This window comes from Sceloporus occidentalis, unplaced genomic scaffold (genome assembly GCF_023333645.1).
Source record: "Sceloporus occidentalis isolate IW3139 unplaced genomic scaffold, rSceOcc1.0.p SCAF_2, whole genome shotgun sequence".
In the NCBI taxonomy this organism is placed as follows: Eukaryota; Metazoa; Chordata; class Lepidosauria; order Squamata; family Phrynosomatidae; genus Sceloporus; species Sceloporus occidentalis.
The window spans coordinates 204,949,815-204,967,622 of record NW_028316982.1 but is presented as its reverse complement, the minus strand read 5'-3'; the positions used below and the strand labels follow the sequence as shown (position 1 = coordinate 204,967,622).

General features: G+C 39.1%; 1 protein-coding gene across 2 annotated transcripts in view; it reads left to right on the top strand.

Annotated features, from left to right (window-relative positions):
• EVA1C (eva-1 homolog C) overlaps nt 1-12,595 on the top strand; it is a 57,550-nt gene extending 44,955 nt beyond the window's left edge. The window contains exons 5-8 of one of the 2 annotated variants that reach the window (XM_089512096.1): nt 2,826-2,969; nt 8,805-8,876; nt 9,172-9,261; nt 12,102-12,595. In XM_089512096.1, the coding sequence (XP_089368222.1) occupies nt 2,826-2,969; nt 8,805-8,876; nt 9,172-9,261; nt 12,102-12,523 (728 nt within the window). In that variant the 3' untranslated portion in view covers nt 12,524-12,595. The remainder of the gene's footprint in view (nt 1-2,825; nt 2,970-8,804; nt 8,877-9,171; nt 9,262-12,101) is intronic. The other variant, XM_089512097.1, reaches the window with a different exon arrangement.
• The last annotated feature ends 5,213 nt before the right edge of the window (nt 12,596-17,808 follow it).

The window sequence follows — 17,808 nt, the reverse complement described above, 5'->3', positions numbered from 1 at the left end:
TGATCATGATGATGATGATCATCTTATAGTTATCCTCAGTCAAACAGAGATGAACACCCATACAGGAGACATCTTAGCCATCCTGGACAGAAAAAAATCTGCAATATTACAAGATGCATGAAAAAGATACGTATTGCTTGCAGACATTGAAAACCCTTTCACACTACACAATTATAGGATGTAACAGTGACAGTTAAAATGGAATCATAGCACTATAATTGTGAAGTGTGAAAGGGTCTCAACAAGCTTGAGGTTGTTTTTCTGAGCTTTTACCTGCACTTTGCCCCATTAATTGTGAGAACTGCATTAACTGTTATGTATTGACACCTGTCCAGATTTGACAGTCTATACTTTTGTTGTGGAATAGACATTTTATGTCTTTCCCAAGAGGTTGTTAAAGTAAAAGGTGAAGACTGGGCAACAAACATTAAACCAGATCCTCCAATGTTTTTCCCCCACTAGGTTTTGGGTGTTGAGTGATTTTGTTGAAGATGATACAAGATGAGCACAAGATGTTTGTGGGTGAAGGCAAATGTTTCTTTTAGAAGCTGTTGTAAAACCTGGCTTCCTAAAATAAATAAATAAATAAATTCTTATACTGATATTTATAAAGCTTTTTTTTAAGATGGGGGATCCAGTCATGTTCAATTACTACAGAAAAACATATTGTTTAAAACTATGCTGAAGGATTATTTATCCCATCAGCTGAGTGAAAACTGGAACACTTCATGGAAATTTCATTAAAACTTTGGCTTGTGAATGAAAGATAAGGCAAATTAGCCCACTGCTTATCACAGGCAAATATTAGAATAACCACCTTAGAATCTGAAACTGATTAGTACTTGCTTCTGAACTCTACTGTTTTCACTCAAGGAAAATATCTAGAATCTCTTCTCCTGAATTAATTGGCTGTGATATATTGTAATGTACGTTATTTTTGTATGTATTTTAGCATTGCATTTCATGATAATCCACTTATTAATATAATGCAGCATCATAAAAGTTGGGGCTGGGGATCTCACAGAGATCGAGAGAGAGAAAGACTGATGTTCCATTAGCTGAGACAGGCTCTGGCTATGCTCTGGGAGGGTTTAGGTGCCCCATAGAAGGCACATGATCTCCCCATTCCCAATTTTTAGAACTGAGAAGTGTTCTCAGCATCTTTCCTGCTACCTCCTGATCACCTTGGTGATCTCACATGGCAATTTCTGGAATCTGTTCCTCCAGTTTTCATTGTAGCTTCTGCTTCAATCACACACTTTGGTTCTTCAAGGTTGTGTTTTAAGTTTTGTCTTTATCTTAAAACATCTCTAAGGTATCATGTTTCACTCTCAATCCATTTTCTCCAGACATCTTACCCAATTGTCTTGTAGCTTATTTATTCTGATCTGGCAGCAAGTTTTTTGTACGTAGAGAGATCTTGTACCACCTTTGAGACTAACTGAAAGAAAGAAATTGTCAGCATGAGCTTAGACTTCAGTATACTTCTTCAGATGCATTTGGTGGAGTGGAAGCCAGATACAGACATATACATATCATTAGTATGTGAGGATGTCAATATAAATTACAAATCCTTTCTGTGTGGAAATGAAGTTACAGGTCAAATTTTAACTAGGTTGTTAGTGTACAAAGACATAGGAAACTGGTCTTTGTGCATGGAGATGAAGTGGCAGATCCAGTTTTGCAATGGGACTAGCCTGTGGTGAAGGCAATAGATGAATGTAGGGCACCCTCATGAGAATGGGATCAGATAATGTTGAAGTGCATATAGGAGCCCTGGTGGCGCAGTGGTTAAATGTCTGTACTGCAGCCACTCACTCAAAACCACAAGGTTGCGAGTTCAAGACCAGCAAAAGGGCTCAAGCTTGACTCAGGCTTGCATCCTTCCAAGGTCGCTAAAATGAGTACCCAGACTGTTGGGGCAAATTAACTTACAGTTGTAAACTGCTTAGACACTGCTTAGGTGGTATGAAGCAGTATATAAATGAAGCTTGTTTGTGTGTCAGGAAACCATTGTCTTTGTGTTGCATTGGAGTTTATCACACAGGAGGAATTTCTCTTAATTTTGAATGAAAAGAAAGTGGGGCCAGAACACATTCACATGAATTCGCTAGTTTACATGAATTCGGATTGCATTGAAACTGACTTCCCATTGCCCAAAAATAGCTTGCTGTTGCCCGAAATTGCGTGTGATCAACTCTCACGCAATAACATGAAACCCCATGATTGCATTCGGACTGACTTCCCATTGCCCAAAATTGTGTGTGGTAGTCTATCACGCAATAACGTTAAACCCCATGATTGCATTCAGATTGCCATTGGATTATACTTCCAATTTCTCTTGTCTGATAACATCTATTGTCTAATGTATCTGAGGAAGTAGACTGAAGTCTACGAAAGCTCATGCTGCCAATTTCTTTCTTTCAGTTAGTCTCAAAGGTGCTACAAGATCTCTCTACATACTGATAATAAATGGAACTTTATCAAGAGTGGGAAGCATGATGTGACCCTCGATGTTTCTGGGAAATATGTGGCCCTCTTGATGTTGTTAGACTCCAAGTTCCAGTAGCTTTAAACAACATAACCAGTGGTGAGGAATTCTGGAAAATGCAATCCAACAACATATGGAGGGCTATATGATTGTCACCCCCATGGGCTACATAACAGACTGTTAATCACATGTGCCTCCCCAGATTACTGAGACACTAGCCTCATTGCCACATTGCCTCATTGCCACAACAGACTAATCTATATATGCACACCTTTCTTTGAAACAGTCTCAGATATCTCTACATGAACACCTTTTCATTTTTCTCCCCTTTCAGATTGTTTTTCCTATTTAGCTTTAGAAGTACTATCAAAGAAGTGTTACGGGAAACAGAGGTGTAAAATTATTGCAAACAGTCAGAACTTTGGAAGACCATGCCTCCCTGGTGTGAAGAAATATCTCAATGTCAGCTTTGCATGTGGTAAGAGAAATCATCGTATGGTCAAAGATCATATACTGTGTCTTGATTTTATAATGCAAATTTGTTAAATGGATATACATACAAAGAGATGTTTGTCTCAGAACCTGGACTTCATCTTACATCTAATAAATAATTCCCATATATTTAACACCTGAATTGGGTGCAATAATAAAACCACAAATTTACATTACCTCAGTTGTTTACTGTTGTTGTGTGCCTTCAAGTAATTTCCAACTTATAGCGACCCTTAGATGAACCTATCATAGGGTTTTCATGGCAAGTTTCTCAAGAGAGATTTGCCATGGCTATCCTCTGAGGCTGAGAGGATGTGACTTGCCCAAGGTTACCCAGTAGATTTCCATCGCCAAACCACGATTCAGACCCTAGTCTCCCAGTGTCTTAATTCAGTGCTCAAACCACTGCACCATACTGGCCCTATACCTCCGTACATCAGTTCATATAAATAAAATCAGCAATGATTCCATTGCATTACTAGTAAGGGGGAGAGTTGTGGGAATTTGTCCCATATGGCCTAGAATCCTATTGGTGACTTAGAGTGGAACAACTAGAAGTAGTTAGCATAACTACTTTCTCCGGTGTTATGTAAATTGGTTTCCAGTATCTCCTTGCACAGAAGTTGCCAGGCTGTGCAGCAGCTGCTGATTGACCCTCAGCGCAGTTCCACTCCTAGTCCAAAGGGCAACTGATTGGCTGTGAGGTTGTGCCAAGCTTTATGCCACCACCCCTCTGTCTTTGCCCTCCCCTCCTTGCTGGCCTTCCTTCACCCTCCTGGACCTCTGTGTCAGTATGCTGGTAGAACTTTACTCTGTATGGTTTTGGCTATGATCATTAACTTTGGTCTCAGTCAAGTGGTGATGATCCTGTGAAGCTGGCTTTGCCCGCATGGTGCTGAACCTTTATTTGTTAATGGCTGAGATATACAGATCTTGCATCTGCATCTGCAGATCCTGCATCTTATATAATGGAATATAAAGTGCATGGTATAGTGGGGTTGTGTTGGACTTTGGCTCTGGAAACCAGGGCTCAGATCTTCACTGGCCATGGAATTCTGGAGGATGAGCTTGGGCAAGTCACATTCTCTCAGCACCAGAAATGAATTGTCAGACAATGCAGCTGATGCAACATACATATTAGATGGTCTGATTTTCCACCCACCAGCCAACCATGTACTACACCACTTGAAGCTTTCAGATCTTTTTCAAAGGCACCCTTTGCAATTGTCTAGTGTAGGTGTAACCAGAGAACATATGGCTGTGGCCCAAAACAGACAGCCCCAATCACACCAGGACCATGGCAACCACATGAGCCCAGTCTTGATCCAGGCCACCGCTGAGGTCCTGAATCGGGCTGCCAGAAGGAGCAGATTATACCTGCTCCTTTTTGGCACAGTTCTTCTTGCTTGGTGTAGCCTTCTGGCCAGGTTTGGGGTTTGGGACATCAAAATGCCATGACCCCAGTGTGGCCCAAAGGTGGTGCTTTTGGCCCATCTCCTTCAGGCCTGTGGCAACAATCCCTCTCTGCATAGTGGTCACAGCAAGCAAATCTACTTAAGCTGGTAACAGTATTCCTCCCAACAGCTAACCTGTCATGTGTCTGAAAGAGCACTGGACCCAGGAGAACAACAAAGCTTCGAACTTGGTATTTTGTACAAGAGTCTGTTGTACATCTCCATTCAAAGCAAAATATTTCTTTACCCATCTTATCCAGATTAAATTTTTTCTTCTTTGCCATTGTGCATAATAAAATTGCTTCTAGTATCAGGACAAATAGTGGTAATAGAAGTGTTGAGTGATGCCAACATCTGTCACCACTACATGTTACTTAATAGTAGAGCTAGCCCCAAAGGAACATTATTCTATGGTGTTTTGATTTTGCAGTCACACTTACAAAAAAATGTTGGTCAAGTTTTTTTCTTCTTTTGCTTGATTAATTTCAAAGATGTTTTCTGCCACGTTGCTGTGAAGCAGCCTGAAGCATTTTCAAGTTACTTGCTGGTTTAATTATTTTTCGCACAGGCTTAAAGGCTTTGAATAAGGAATTCCAGGGTTATAAGCACAATAATTACTGTAAGCAAGTCTGTTCATAAATGTTTGTGATCATGGCTTTAAATTCACTTTTCCTTTGTGCAGTGTCTGCCACTCCTCAGACTACAATGTAATGCATCTTAAGTTGATTAAGTTGCAAAAATTAGAACAGAAGACACCAGATTTCTCAAGAAGCCTCCATGCTTTTGTAACAGGAAATCTTTAGGTGGTGTTGAGGTAAAACATGCCAATCCAGTCCAAATTTAAGGGGGGGAAAGTGTTTTACCTTTGTTGGAGCTTGAAACTTGAAATAGGAAGGTCCCAGTCCACTGGCTCACTCTTTAGGATTCCCCTGTTGCAGCTATAATGTGGTATCTTAAAATCCAGAAACACAGGGGGTAGCTGTGTTGGCCATTTAGCAAATCCAGTAAAAAATCCACCAAACAGTGATACCTTTATTAGCCAACCAAACTGTACAATATACATGCTGCAAGCTTTCACAGCTTCACTGGTGTCTTCATCAGGCAAAGTGTTATGAACCAAACAGGAGAAAAAATTGAAGATGTTAGTCATAGGCCTGCATTTTGCTGTTTCTCTTCTTAGTTAAGATGATATGGTGGTCATATCTTGCCCCTCCTTCTGGCATGGGGTAACTGGGAGATTCTCCAGTCCAGGAAATTTAACTGAAATGCAACTGAACATCAGCCTGATCTTAATATATTCAAAGCTACATTTCTACCTTTCACACAGCAAGAAGAAAAGACTAAAAAGTTTTCTGTGCTATTATCTGTCCAAGACAACTCTTTTTATTTCTCTTTTATAACTAGAGTACCTTTGGTTGAGAATGTTATGCTTTTTTCCCATGAGAAATCTGCATCTAATCTGGGACCATAGAAAAATAGGAAAATAATTTAGTGTGAAAAAGAATGATTTCTTTTTTATGTAGACAGTCTGTATTCAAAGAAAAAAAAAATGAAGCTGGCCTGATAGACACCTGAAGACATTCATGTGTACATGATCTGCAGTTGTTTTCATCTTTTCAAAAAGAATGTGAAAAAAATCCAAGTTAACTGCACAGAAGTGCATTGGCAGAGATGACTGGAAGAAAAATATTTAGTGTCCAAGACTAATTGCTAGTCTACCTGGAGTTGTATGTGTACACATGTCTGCACACACATGCTGAGTACTGAAGGGGGTCTTACCAAGCACTTGCTAAGTGCTACACTACATAATATGATGGATTACAACAGAAGATGAAATACAATTAGACATAGGTTAGCTTTAAAAAGAAAACGGAAAAAAAGATCCCGTTGTGCTTGGCAGTATCTTCTATGACTCTGGAGATCAAGGTTTGTTTGTATTTTCAGACCTAATCTATATGATAAATCACACACACAAGCAATGAACAATTAATGACAACCACTATGAGGAGCTTTTTTAAAATGAATTTTCATAGAGTGGCTGAGGACTATGTTTTCACTGTTTGAGCCAGCCATTTAGACAGAAAGCAAGTTCATTTATTTGTCTGTCTACATATTTATATCCCACTCACAGAGCATGATACAATAAAAATTAATGTAAACAGCGTACAATATGAAACAATGAAAATAATTTGTAGTCTATAACCATATTAAACTAGCTATAAAACAAAAACACTATGTACATATGTACATATATTAACTGGATATAATAGAATCTACCTTTGGCTTTAAAAAAATGTTCTGAAATTAAGCAAATATTGAAGCTAGTAGCGCTTTTCTGGGAAGGCCATTATATAAGTGGGGTGCCACAACAGAGTAGGCACTTTCCACATCGGCACACAAAGAAGGGTTCGTTTAATGAAATGAGACTTCTTTCTTACATGCCTTAACAGTGATATTTTATACATATCTACTCAGAGGTAATCCTCATTAAGTGAAATGGAACATACACTCCCAGGTAAGTGTGACCAAACTCTTGAGACTAGGGTTTGAATCCCAGCTTGGCCATGAAACCCACTGGGCAACCTTGGGCAGATCACATTTTCTCGGCCTCAGGGGAAAGCAAGGCAAACCTCTTCTGAACAAATCTTGTCAGGAAAACCCCATAATAAGTTTACCTTAGGGTCACCATAAGTTGGAAACAACTTGAAGGCACACATCATCAACAATAACAAGCTGTGGTGTGCTGGAGTTGCATCATTCAGACAATGAAGCTTGAATAACTAGGGTATAAATTCTCTTTTAGCCCTGACTAGAGTAGACCATTGAATGCCTTACATTTATCTATGTGTTGACTCACAATTCAGCAATTGATTGAATGGATCTACTTTAGTTGGGACTTTTGTGAACCTTGAAACAAAATGTGGCAATAATAGTTTTTTGTGGGTTTTTCGGGCTATGTGTCCATGTTCCAGAAAAGTTTCTTCCTGATGTTTCGCCAGCATCTGTGGTTGGCATCTTCAGAGAATGTGGCAATAATGTAAATGTTATTCCTCCATCATCTTTTGGATCTTCTTTATGGAGTGTTTCATGCTGTCTCGGGGTGAGGTCTTCACAAAAAAAGAGTTTTAAACATCTTTAAACACATTCTGATGGGGATGGGAGTCTCTTTTTTTACTGAAGAAAGTCATTTTTCCCAGCCAAAATATTTGCAGGGAAGTGCTGGCAATTTTAGAGGGAACAGTGTGGCTCTTCAGGGGCTGCACTCAACCCCCAAAGGAACATATGCAATCTGCAGACCTCATGGTTCCCACTCCTAGTATAATAAAATGTTTTCGAATCCTTGCTTGTGTCCTGGGGCTCTTCTGCATTTATGTGGCAACTCATGTCTTACATTGGCAATCCTCATCCTCCACTATTTGCTCCTTTTTAAAGCAGGACTGCACACACAAGTTGTGTTATTTCAGATCACAATACACAGTGTGATTGGGTTTGGTCACATAAACACCTCTTTTTGAATAATGGGCACACATTTCAGCCCCCCCCCCCCCCATTCCCAAACAACTCAGTTATATTATTTGTGCCAATTGTCTTTTTGGCAAGAAGAGTGCTAGGAGCAGCTTCCTGCTGCATGTTCAGATTTGTGAGCCTACAGCAGGAAGACTTTACAGGATTGACACCAATCTCTAGGGAAAATAAACAGCCATTGCTAATCTCCACCTCTGGGTGTATTTAGCATTATTCCATTGCCTAATATGGGGAATGGCATAAGCAGAAAATAGAGCTGACAAACTATACTGGAATGTCTGGGAGGTGGGGATGGAGTGTTGTTTGGCACTAGTTAACAGTGAGTTGGGTTCAGACTTAGTCAAACTTACAGTAGGCTACAGTATTTCAAAACAATGGGACATAACTTAATTAGTTGATCAAAATTAAGTCTAATTGATTAGAATCACAGAATCATAGAATCTTAGTGTTGGAAGGGATCACAAGCGTCACAGTTCAACCCCCTGCCATGCCTTTTCTTGCAATTTAAATCTATTGGTTCATGGACTAGTTTTTGGAGCAGCAGAAAACTAGCAAACAAATATTTCACCTAACATATAACCTCTCAGTCTTCATTTCTCCACACTAAACATAACCAGCTCCCTGAGCCATTCTGCATAGAGCTTGGTTTCCAGACCTCTTCTCATCTTGGTCACTTTTCTCCAGACACACTCCAGCTTGTCAGTCTCCTTCTTGAACTTCAAAATCTTTCAATTATTTTGTCTCACTTAATATGATATTTTGCCTTATAGAATGACTGTTTTAGTTGATGTAAAATGATTTAACAATCAGTGAATAACATTTTCATTTTTTTCAATCTACAGTTCCCAAATTCATATTGGCAGCAGTTGATCCAATGGTTACGAATCTACATCCTTCTTGGAAGTCAAAAGAAGGTGAATATAGTAACTTTTATGGATCACTACCAGCATTTATCTTTAAATAATAGTTTGATCAACTAGACTAAAGTGAGGTGAGACCTGAGTAAAATTTAATTTTTCAACATTTCCTGTTCAGTTGGTTAACACAAGTAGCAGAAGTAGGTTGGAGAAATCCCTTCCAAGTGAGATATTAACAACTCATTCAGTTAATTTACTAATGGTCACTTCCAAATTGTAAAATTTATATTTTACAGATTTCCTCAGTTGTAAATGTAATGTACCTAACTCATTTTTCATTTTCCTTTCACAGATATTGATTTTGATCCAAGGGAATCAAGATTTCTAAACAAAGATGGAATTATAGTTAGTAGCAGTCTTGCCACCTTTGCTTACATTAGAGGTAGAACAATTGGATTTTGTTGTCTTGTATTCTGACCTGTTAGCCTTCATGTCATTTCCAACTTACGGTGACCCTAAGGCAAACCTATCACAGGTTTTTCTTGGCAAGATTTGTTCAAAAGAGGTTTTCCATTTCCTTCCTCTGAGGCTGGGAGAGTATGACTTGCCAAGGACACTCAGTGGGTTTCCATGGCCGAGTGGAGAGTCAAACCATGGAGTCTTGGTCCAGCACTCTCAAACCACCTTACCACACTGGCTTTGTCAGACTTTTACAGATAGCAATTATATTTTTCAAAGGTATTTCAGAAAATTAAGTCCATATATTGGCTACAGTCTGTAAAGCTGTACTATAGAGTATGCATGCAGTAGCAATTCAATAACCCCCTCACTGTACAGTTATGAAAAGAATGGAAGGTATCAACAAAAGAGGGAGATTGAATAGGGTCCAAACATAATTTCTAGGATTCAGAACAAACTTACACTGTGAGCAAATCACCTTCTTAACAAATCTTGCCAAGAAGAGTCCATGATAAGTTTGCCTTAGGGTCATCATAAGTCAGAAATGACTTGCAAGCACACAATAACAACAAATATTGACCATGGCATTTAGTACAGTCTGCAAAGTTTCTCCAGAGTCAATCTCTCAGAAATTTACCACTTTTGAAGTTACTCTTAGGACCATCTCCAGATTTCCCTTGCCACCACTGAGCAGCTGCAAGAAGTGGCCATGGAAAGTGCCAAAGAGATTAATCCTCTCTCTAAGCTCTAAGCCTTCCATAGGGTTCAAGATCCTGTGCATTTAAGACTCTTGGAGGTCAGATCAGAAATGGTGTGGGAAAAGGGAAGTGGTTTGGGGGCTCCCACATCAGAGAGATGGTGAACCACTGTTGGTAAATATGTTTTGGGTTTTAGCCTAAACTTTAAAATAAAATTCAGGTTGCTAAGCCTGCATTCAGCACCTTGGGTGGTTATTCTGAAGTTCACACTAAGGACAGGTTGCATACCTGTAACTAGTTCTTTGAGTTGTTATCTGTGAACTCACATAAATGGGTTATCCTGACCCTGTGCGGTGCCTCTTTGATAACCCATATGTGTGAGTTCACAGAGGCCATGAAGAAGAATATGTATTTACCACTTTTCTAACAGAGAGCCATTTGCCACTACTGGTTTCATGGAGGAAAACAACAGCAGACTTACTGCCGGTACAGATCAGCAAAAAGAGCCAGCTTCAGGGTGGCATGGGGGTTTGGTGTCCGCATGCCCTGACTCCGCCTCAAGCTGGTATCACATTGGACACCCAACCAGATGATGGGCAGTGTTTTGGCGTTTTGGCAGCATGGCGTTTAGATCACATGTCAAAGAAATGCTGAAGAAATTTCTGTTTTCTGCTGCTCCTTTTTGCACCGGGGAAAGGCCGGATCGGGGCTGTGGCATGTGGTTGCTGCAGCCCCAATCCAGTGCACAAAGCGCCATCTGTATTCGGTCTTAGTTGCTTCTTGGTGATACCTCTTGAAATAACTTTTCTTGGAGCAGCAGAACCACTGGGAGGTTATTACATGCATGTGTACCTAATAAGAAGTGTAAGAAAATTCTTGCTGTCTAGGAGAGCCTTTAGTTGGTGGTCCTAGCAAAGTGGTTGACTTTGTTGCTGCTCTTACGGTTTTATTTTTCTGCTTTCTTATACTCAGTTTAAACAGCGATGTTTCAATGTTTCCTTGTAGTTTGGATTTATAATTCTTGTCATAGTTTTAGACTTAAGTCTTCAGCTAATTAAAATAGGAGTTTTATTTGGAACTTTACTATGGAAACCCACAATTATCTTGAATTATTTGGAAGAATGTTTTGTACAAACCTGCTTAACTTTGGTTCCTTTTGAACTAGCCAGAATGTAGGGACTAAAAATCAATTTTAACAGAAATTTTCTTTCACTACTTTATCCCATGTCTAGTTAAAGGCAGAACAATAGCTATTCATTATTTTCAATGCTTGGACAGATGTGCTTGCTTTATTTCATGAAAAAGGAAAAATACACTTTAGGATGAAGTTCTGGGGAATATCATTTAATTATAAAGGCTAAATTATAAAGGCAACATTTAGAATAAAAGTACACAGAAGTTGCTGTGTGGTATTTGAACCCACACAATATAAAGGTTAAGAATTAATTGTAATGGATTGGTTTTACTAGAAATAGGCAATTTGAGGCAGATAATATGTACCTTGCTAAGTATTTTCAGCTCCACTGTTTCCCTTCTCCTTTTCCCCTAGAGCAGACAATCTTTGAGTAAGTACCACTTCGGAGAGGTTTGACACTGGTTAGACCAGGAGAGAAGCATTTTGGAGAGGAAGACTTGACCTGGGAGCACTTTCTGTTGCCTTAGGATAATGCCTCTTGACTCCTCTTGTTGCCTTGAGACTTTATCCTTTTTGCTTATACTATACAGAGTTATCAGTCAGAGGCAAGTTAGCAGGACCTGCTGGACTATATAGGCTTTGGCTGCTGCCACGTTGTAAAAATAATGTAGTTTGACACCACCTAAAGCTCCATGGCTCAATGCAATGGAATTCTGGGATTTATAGTTCAGTGAGATATTTCGCCTTCCCAGTGAAAGACTGCTGGTGTCTCATTAAACTACAGATCCAAGGATTCTATAGCATTGAGCCATGAAAGTTAAACTAGTGCCCAACTGCTTTATTTCTGCAGCATGGCAGCAGCCTTAGACTTTAGAAGACTGGCACAATAGTGCAGGGCTTTTCAGAAATGATGACATTTCATTGTTAATGCCCCCACATCTACACTTCTCTTTATAAGCATCTAGTCTGGGATTTTGTTTCTAATTTCAGATCACCCTGAAAGAGCTGCTCTCTTGTTTGTGTCTAGTGTTTGTGTTGGCCTGGTGCTCACGCTCTGTGCTCTGGTGCTACATGTGTCTTGCTCTAATAATCTGGAAAACCGGCGGAGGATAAAAAAGCGTTTGGTGCTAGAGGACAAAGTTGATGAAAACAATAAAGATGAGGAGGAGGAAGAGGAGGAAGAAGAAGAGGATGAGAGAGATGACTCTTCAGATTCAGACTTTGCTGATGGGTTCTGCAGGACTCCATATTCTGCTTATTATTCAATGGACCCAGCTGAACTTGCTGAAAGGATAGAGCGGCGAGAACAGATTATCCAGGAAATCTGGATGAACAGTGGTTTGGATGCATCTCCTACGAGAAGCCTCAGTCCATTTTATATCAATGAACAGGAGTGCATTTGTTTTGGATAGCACAAGCTATTTTTGTGAAAACAAAGGGGTACCTTCTGTGAAGGAACATTTGCAATTCTGTGTAATAATTATTTGGAAAGTTATATTATTAATAATTATAAAATAATTTTGAATATATTTTGACAGTGTGGTGTATTCTTATACATTTTCACTAAGGACGTTACATTTTCAGACAGTATTGAAAATAAAGAGAGAGGCTGCTGCAAAACTACAGTCACTTTGCAAATCAGCTCTATATGAACTCTGGTTGGCTCAGGCCAAATCTAAAGTTAAATCAGAAGTCAATTCCTGGCTTTAAGCAGAATGACTCCAACATTTAGCATTAATCTGCAGGGAACTCAAAGAACAAAAGGAGGAAAAATGTCACTTCCTACACGTGATACTTAGAAGTATTTGTACTTTCTCTAGACAGAACCCACACATTCCTACAATAGCATGAAATATACCAAGGGTGGAGTGAACTTTGAAACAATAAGAAATTAAAAGACAAATTTTTAAAGAATGGATCTTAAGAAAAATAGAAAGAGGGAAATATTTTCCAATAATTAATTTGTGAGGTCATACTGAACTGGAAAACATTCAGTCTGATTCATTTCCTAGTAAGGCAGGAAGCATAGACATGCCAAGAAATCTTTAAAATAATGAAAATGGAAATTAGAGAATAGAAAGGGATTAAGAAACAGTCTAGTTCACACTTCTACACTACAGCAGGGCCAGAGAAATACATCCATCACTACTCTCTCCCCCACAGAAGAAGCAACATGCCACAAACAGCAGAGACACTGAAGAAAGATGCTTAGTGAACATTAACTGGAAAAGAACCATAAAAGTGTGTTCCAGAAATATAAACTGAGCTAATGTTACATTGATGAGTGGGCAATGAGCCCCAGCCTTGGCTATCAGGTCACTGGGCAGCCACCTGCTATGGCACATCCACATGATCATGCCATATGTGATATAGAATAGTAGACAGGCATGTAACTACTCTTCTTGAAATGTGCTCCTTCCTGGCGTGTTTGAATTGGACCTAAATCCCTGTACTACAGAGTGGTTTACACATTTCCTGACTCCCTAGTAACACTTATAGCATTACCGTATGCATAGATTTTAAACATAAACATAAACTGTTTTAAGTATACTCTTTTCCCAGTGCAAACTTATGAAATTAAGGATTGAAAACTGGATAAAAGGCCCGGAGCAGAAGGAAAAAGAAAAACAAGTGGCCTTGCTGAGGAAAAAAAAATGAGAGAGAGAGACTTGGAAAAAACAAGTGACCTGTGTGTAGAAAGTCCTATTTTGAATTCATCTGATTATCTTTACTTCTGAAGGAGAAATTGGCTGTAGCTGGATATCAGTAGGATGCAAATGCTGAAACATTTGCCAGTATAATTTAAAAAATACCCTCTGAACTAAAGATAAAGACACAACTAAACAGTGTGGCATACAATGTCACACAGTGTTATGCTACATTAGGAGGCATCTGGACCAAAGGTAACAACAACAGAAGAGCATAGCAGTGTTCTTTGTGCTTTCAAATGGAATAGCATTGCTTAATGAACAACTATTATAAAACAGGAGGTTTTATGTTACTTGGCTGCTCGCATGTTTCCTGAATATATCTACCCATTAGAGTCTACCTAGTAGGTTACATTCCTACCTTACACAAATTAGATATGCATTTGACAATTCTGTTATGACATAGCTTTTAGTATTGAAGGGCTAAATGTAAACATTCTGGGGAGATCGGGTTTTGTTTTTAATTCTATTGTTTGTGCTTTATATTGGTTAGGCCACCTAAGAATCAAATGTCTACCACCAGCACTGCCCATTCTGAGGCTGGAAAAAAAACCCACTGAAAATGAATCCTTTTTGAAATTCAAGCCTTTCATCCAAATTGACTCATGACATATGTCTGAGGCCTAAAATGTGCAGCTGCACCTTAAGAGGTTTGTCTGGAAGCCATCGTAATCAGCCAGCCAGGACACTACTGTTGGAAAGGGGTGGTGAAGACGAAATGGGTGTGGTGTTGCATTAAAGTAACTTTGAGGTTTACTTCCACTCATGCAAGGACCTGAAGTAGATGGAAAAAAAATTAAATGGATATGTCATGGATGGAGAAAGATTGGAAGTGGTAAATCCTTGGAAGCCATTCAATTGGCTTGACTTAAGCACTGTGACATGCACAGATGCCTTGTAATACAATCTATCCCATTGTAACTTGCCTGAACATCAGAGAGAAACTTGGATGCCTTCACTCCAAGTCAAACAATGGAAGTCATTTCAGAACTGGAAGGACTTGCTCCAAAGCCTGTTGACACTGAAAGGATGAAATGGCTTTGATGGTGTATATGTATTTGTACATGTATGTGTTTTAAAGATTAGGTTCCATTTATGACTCAATGCTATTTTTAATGTTACAAATAGTTTACTAAAATGGATCCACTTCAAAGAGAAGAAATCCCTTTCAGGCTGAAAGAGCGTAAATAAAAACATTTGTTTTTACCATGAAACTACAGCTCCATTGGAAGCAGTGGATTAAGTTACTTCCAGGACTCAGCTAAAGACGGTTGAATCAATATATATTTAAAAGGAAAACAGAAGGAAAAGAAACCATGGAGGTAAGTGTATCATTGGTCACTACTCAATGCTGGCTATGTATTCTATCCAATATCAGAGGCAGTATCCCTCTGAATGCCAGTTGCTGGGGTAAGCAGCAGGGAAAATGGTATTATACTGTACTTATAACCTCCGCTTTTGGGCTTGATCGCTCTGGGAAGAGAATGTTGATTGAGAAAGGCCAGAGGTCTAACTTGGTGCTCTGAGGTCCTTACTTGTCCCTTGGTTGTCTACTGAGGTAGCCTAGTTCTATACCTGTTGCCGTGATGAAAATGGAGTGTGATGGCTTCTATAAAAGACTGATCCGTGCCTATTTTGTTTGGTACTGTTACTTGAATCCAATGATATATGAAAAAAGGCATTGACAGAGCAGAATGCCAAATGATTTTCCTGGAGGATCGCAAGGAAATGCAGCCATACTGGTTGAAGAAAAATAATAACAAGCAGTTTGGGTGGGATTCTCTATCTGACAATGCCCCCACATGGCACCTTGCCAATGAAAGAGACAAGTAGAAAAGAAAAGCAGGCAGAAAGCAGGGGTTCTCTCCCTTCCTGTTTCTTTTCACTTGTCTCTCCATTCCAGTCTTCAAGAAGACATTACCTGTCTGAGCGTTTGAATAAAGATGATTGATCTATACTGATGTGTTAGTTATGTCCGAAAGGTAGATTCTGCTTATAGATAAAGAGTGAACATAGCACGTAAACATCCCTTATTATCACCATGACAAATAAAGTGGATGTGTCAGTCTTGGGGAAAGAACTCTTTGAAGGTCTACTTTTTGGAATGACACCTGCATCGCATCAAGTATCAAGCATTGACAAGTCCCAGCAAATCTGAGGCAATGTCTTAGTTACCTTGTCTTTTGGGTAATAGCCAAAAAGAAAAAAAGAAAGTTTTACTGAGGGCTCCATTATTTCCAAAGAACCAGAATCCATGTTAATGGCTCTTGAAATATTCATTTGTTGAAGAGATATTGCCCTCAGTCATTAAAAGTCCATCCCATACAAAAATAAAATGGAATTAGGACTGGAGAAAAGGAGTCACTTGGTTTTGGTGTGTGACTTTTCTACCATGAGTGATTGGTTACTGTCTCTAGTTCTTGCTACAATGCAGAAGCCACAAAAAGAAATTGTCCCTTAAGAGTTGAGAATTATTCTGAATTGGTGAACTGCAGAATGACACTATCCCTGATATTGGTTAAGAACTTGGAATTACAAAATCACAGTTACAAAATTATCATTACAAAGAAATTATTTTTTGAATTACTATGACCCCGAGCCCCATCCAGCTTGGCCATGGCAACTAGGGGATCCAGAGAGTTGAAGTTCAAAATTTAATGTTTCCAATTCCAACACTAACCTCCACAAATGTATCTTCCCCTCTTGTAACATACAGCATCAGTACAGGCAGATGTAGGGTGGATCATGCATACACACCCAATTTCCCAAATGGTCCGTGTAGGTGTAGCACTGAAGGGATAAAGGACAGAAAAGCAACTCACTGGATACCTTGTCAGCTTCAGGTGCTACTAACTCCACACATTATTTTTTCCTCCATGTAATACGTGCTATACAAAGTGTTAACCATCCACATGGTTTTTCTCCACACCTAACCTGTTCAGAAATGATAAATGAGAAATACACTGCAGTTATTCATTACTTTATTACTTATGCTTCCTTTCAAAGCCTTTTTTCTACGAACACAATCTTGGGATACATAAGTAACTGAAAGGGTGTTTTTGTTCTTCTGAAGGAAGTGCCAAGTTTCCTAGCTTTTCTAAAACAAAAACAAAAAACAACTTCCCCATTCAAAGGTCCCAAATTTTATTGCAGTACAGTATGTACTTGTTGATTTACAATGAAAAGCAAGCCATGCCCTTGAAAGTGACAGGCAGGAGTTGAACAGCAAAAAGTGGCTGGTGTGGGTGGATATGTGGTTATGCCTCATCTTTGCTATGTCTTCTAAATGTATGCTGTTATTCATAATATACCAGGGGCAGACAGAGGGTACATCAGGATCTACTGGTTGAACTCTGGAAGAATTGCTGTAGCTTAATCAAAATTTTCCAACTACCAGCTATTGAACAATAGTCCGAGGTTGGAGTGCTGATAGAAAAGGCTTAAAACACTTCATGAAACGTTAGAGTTGAAAAACCTAATCCATTTATGTTAATAGTAGGTGTGGAATTAACACATTAAATTGCTATGGTTATTAATTGCTAATATTAACATTAAAAACCATAGGACTGGCAAGCAAAGTGGCATTCAATGCTTTGGTTAATAACATTGCCTGCAGTTGGCAAATTTTGTTGTTGGCTCCTTCAAAACTGCTCAAAAAACTTAAGCTGCCTTCCTGACTTGGCACTTTCCAGAAGTGTGTAACCCTCATGATTGGCTTGCTAGCTGGTGGTGATGGGATTTGTAGTCCATCACACCTACAGTGTGTCAGGTAGGAGAAGGCTGGTGTGTGTGATTAAGTTTTGCCCATTTGTTGTGAGATGCTATTCAAGCACCTTTTCAGCACCACAGTTCTAAAGATAGAAAGGCATACAAAATAAAATTTTAAAAAATCCTGCGTCAACACCTCTAAAAATGTTGCAAATGCCAATTAAAATAATGACTAAAAAGTAAATAGAATACTCTACCTGTTGCAGCAGAGCATTCAATAC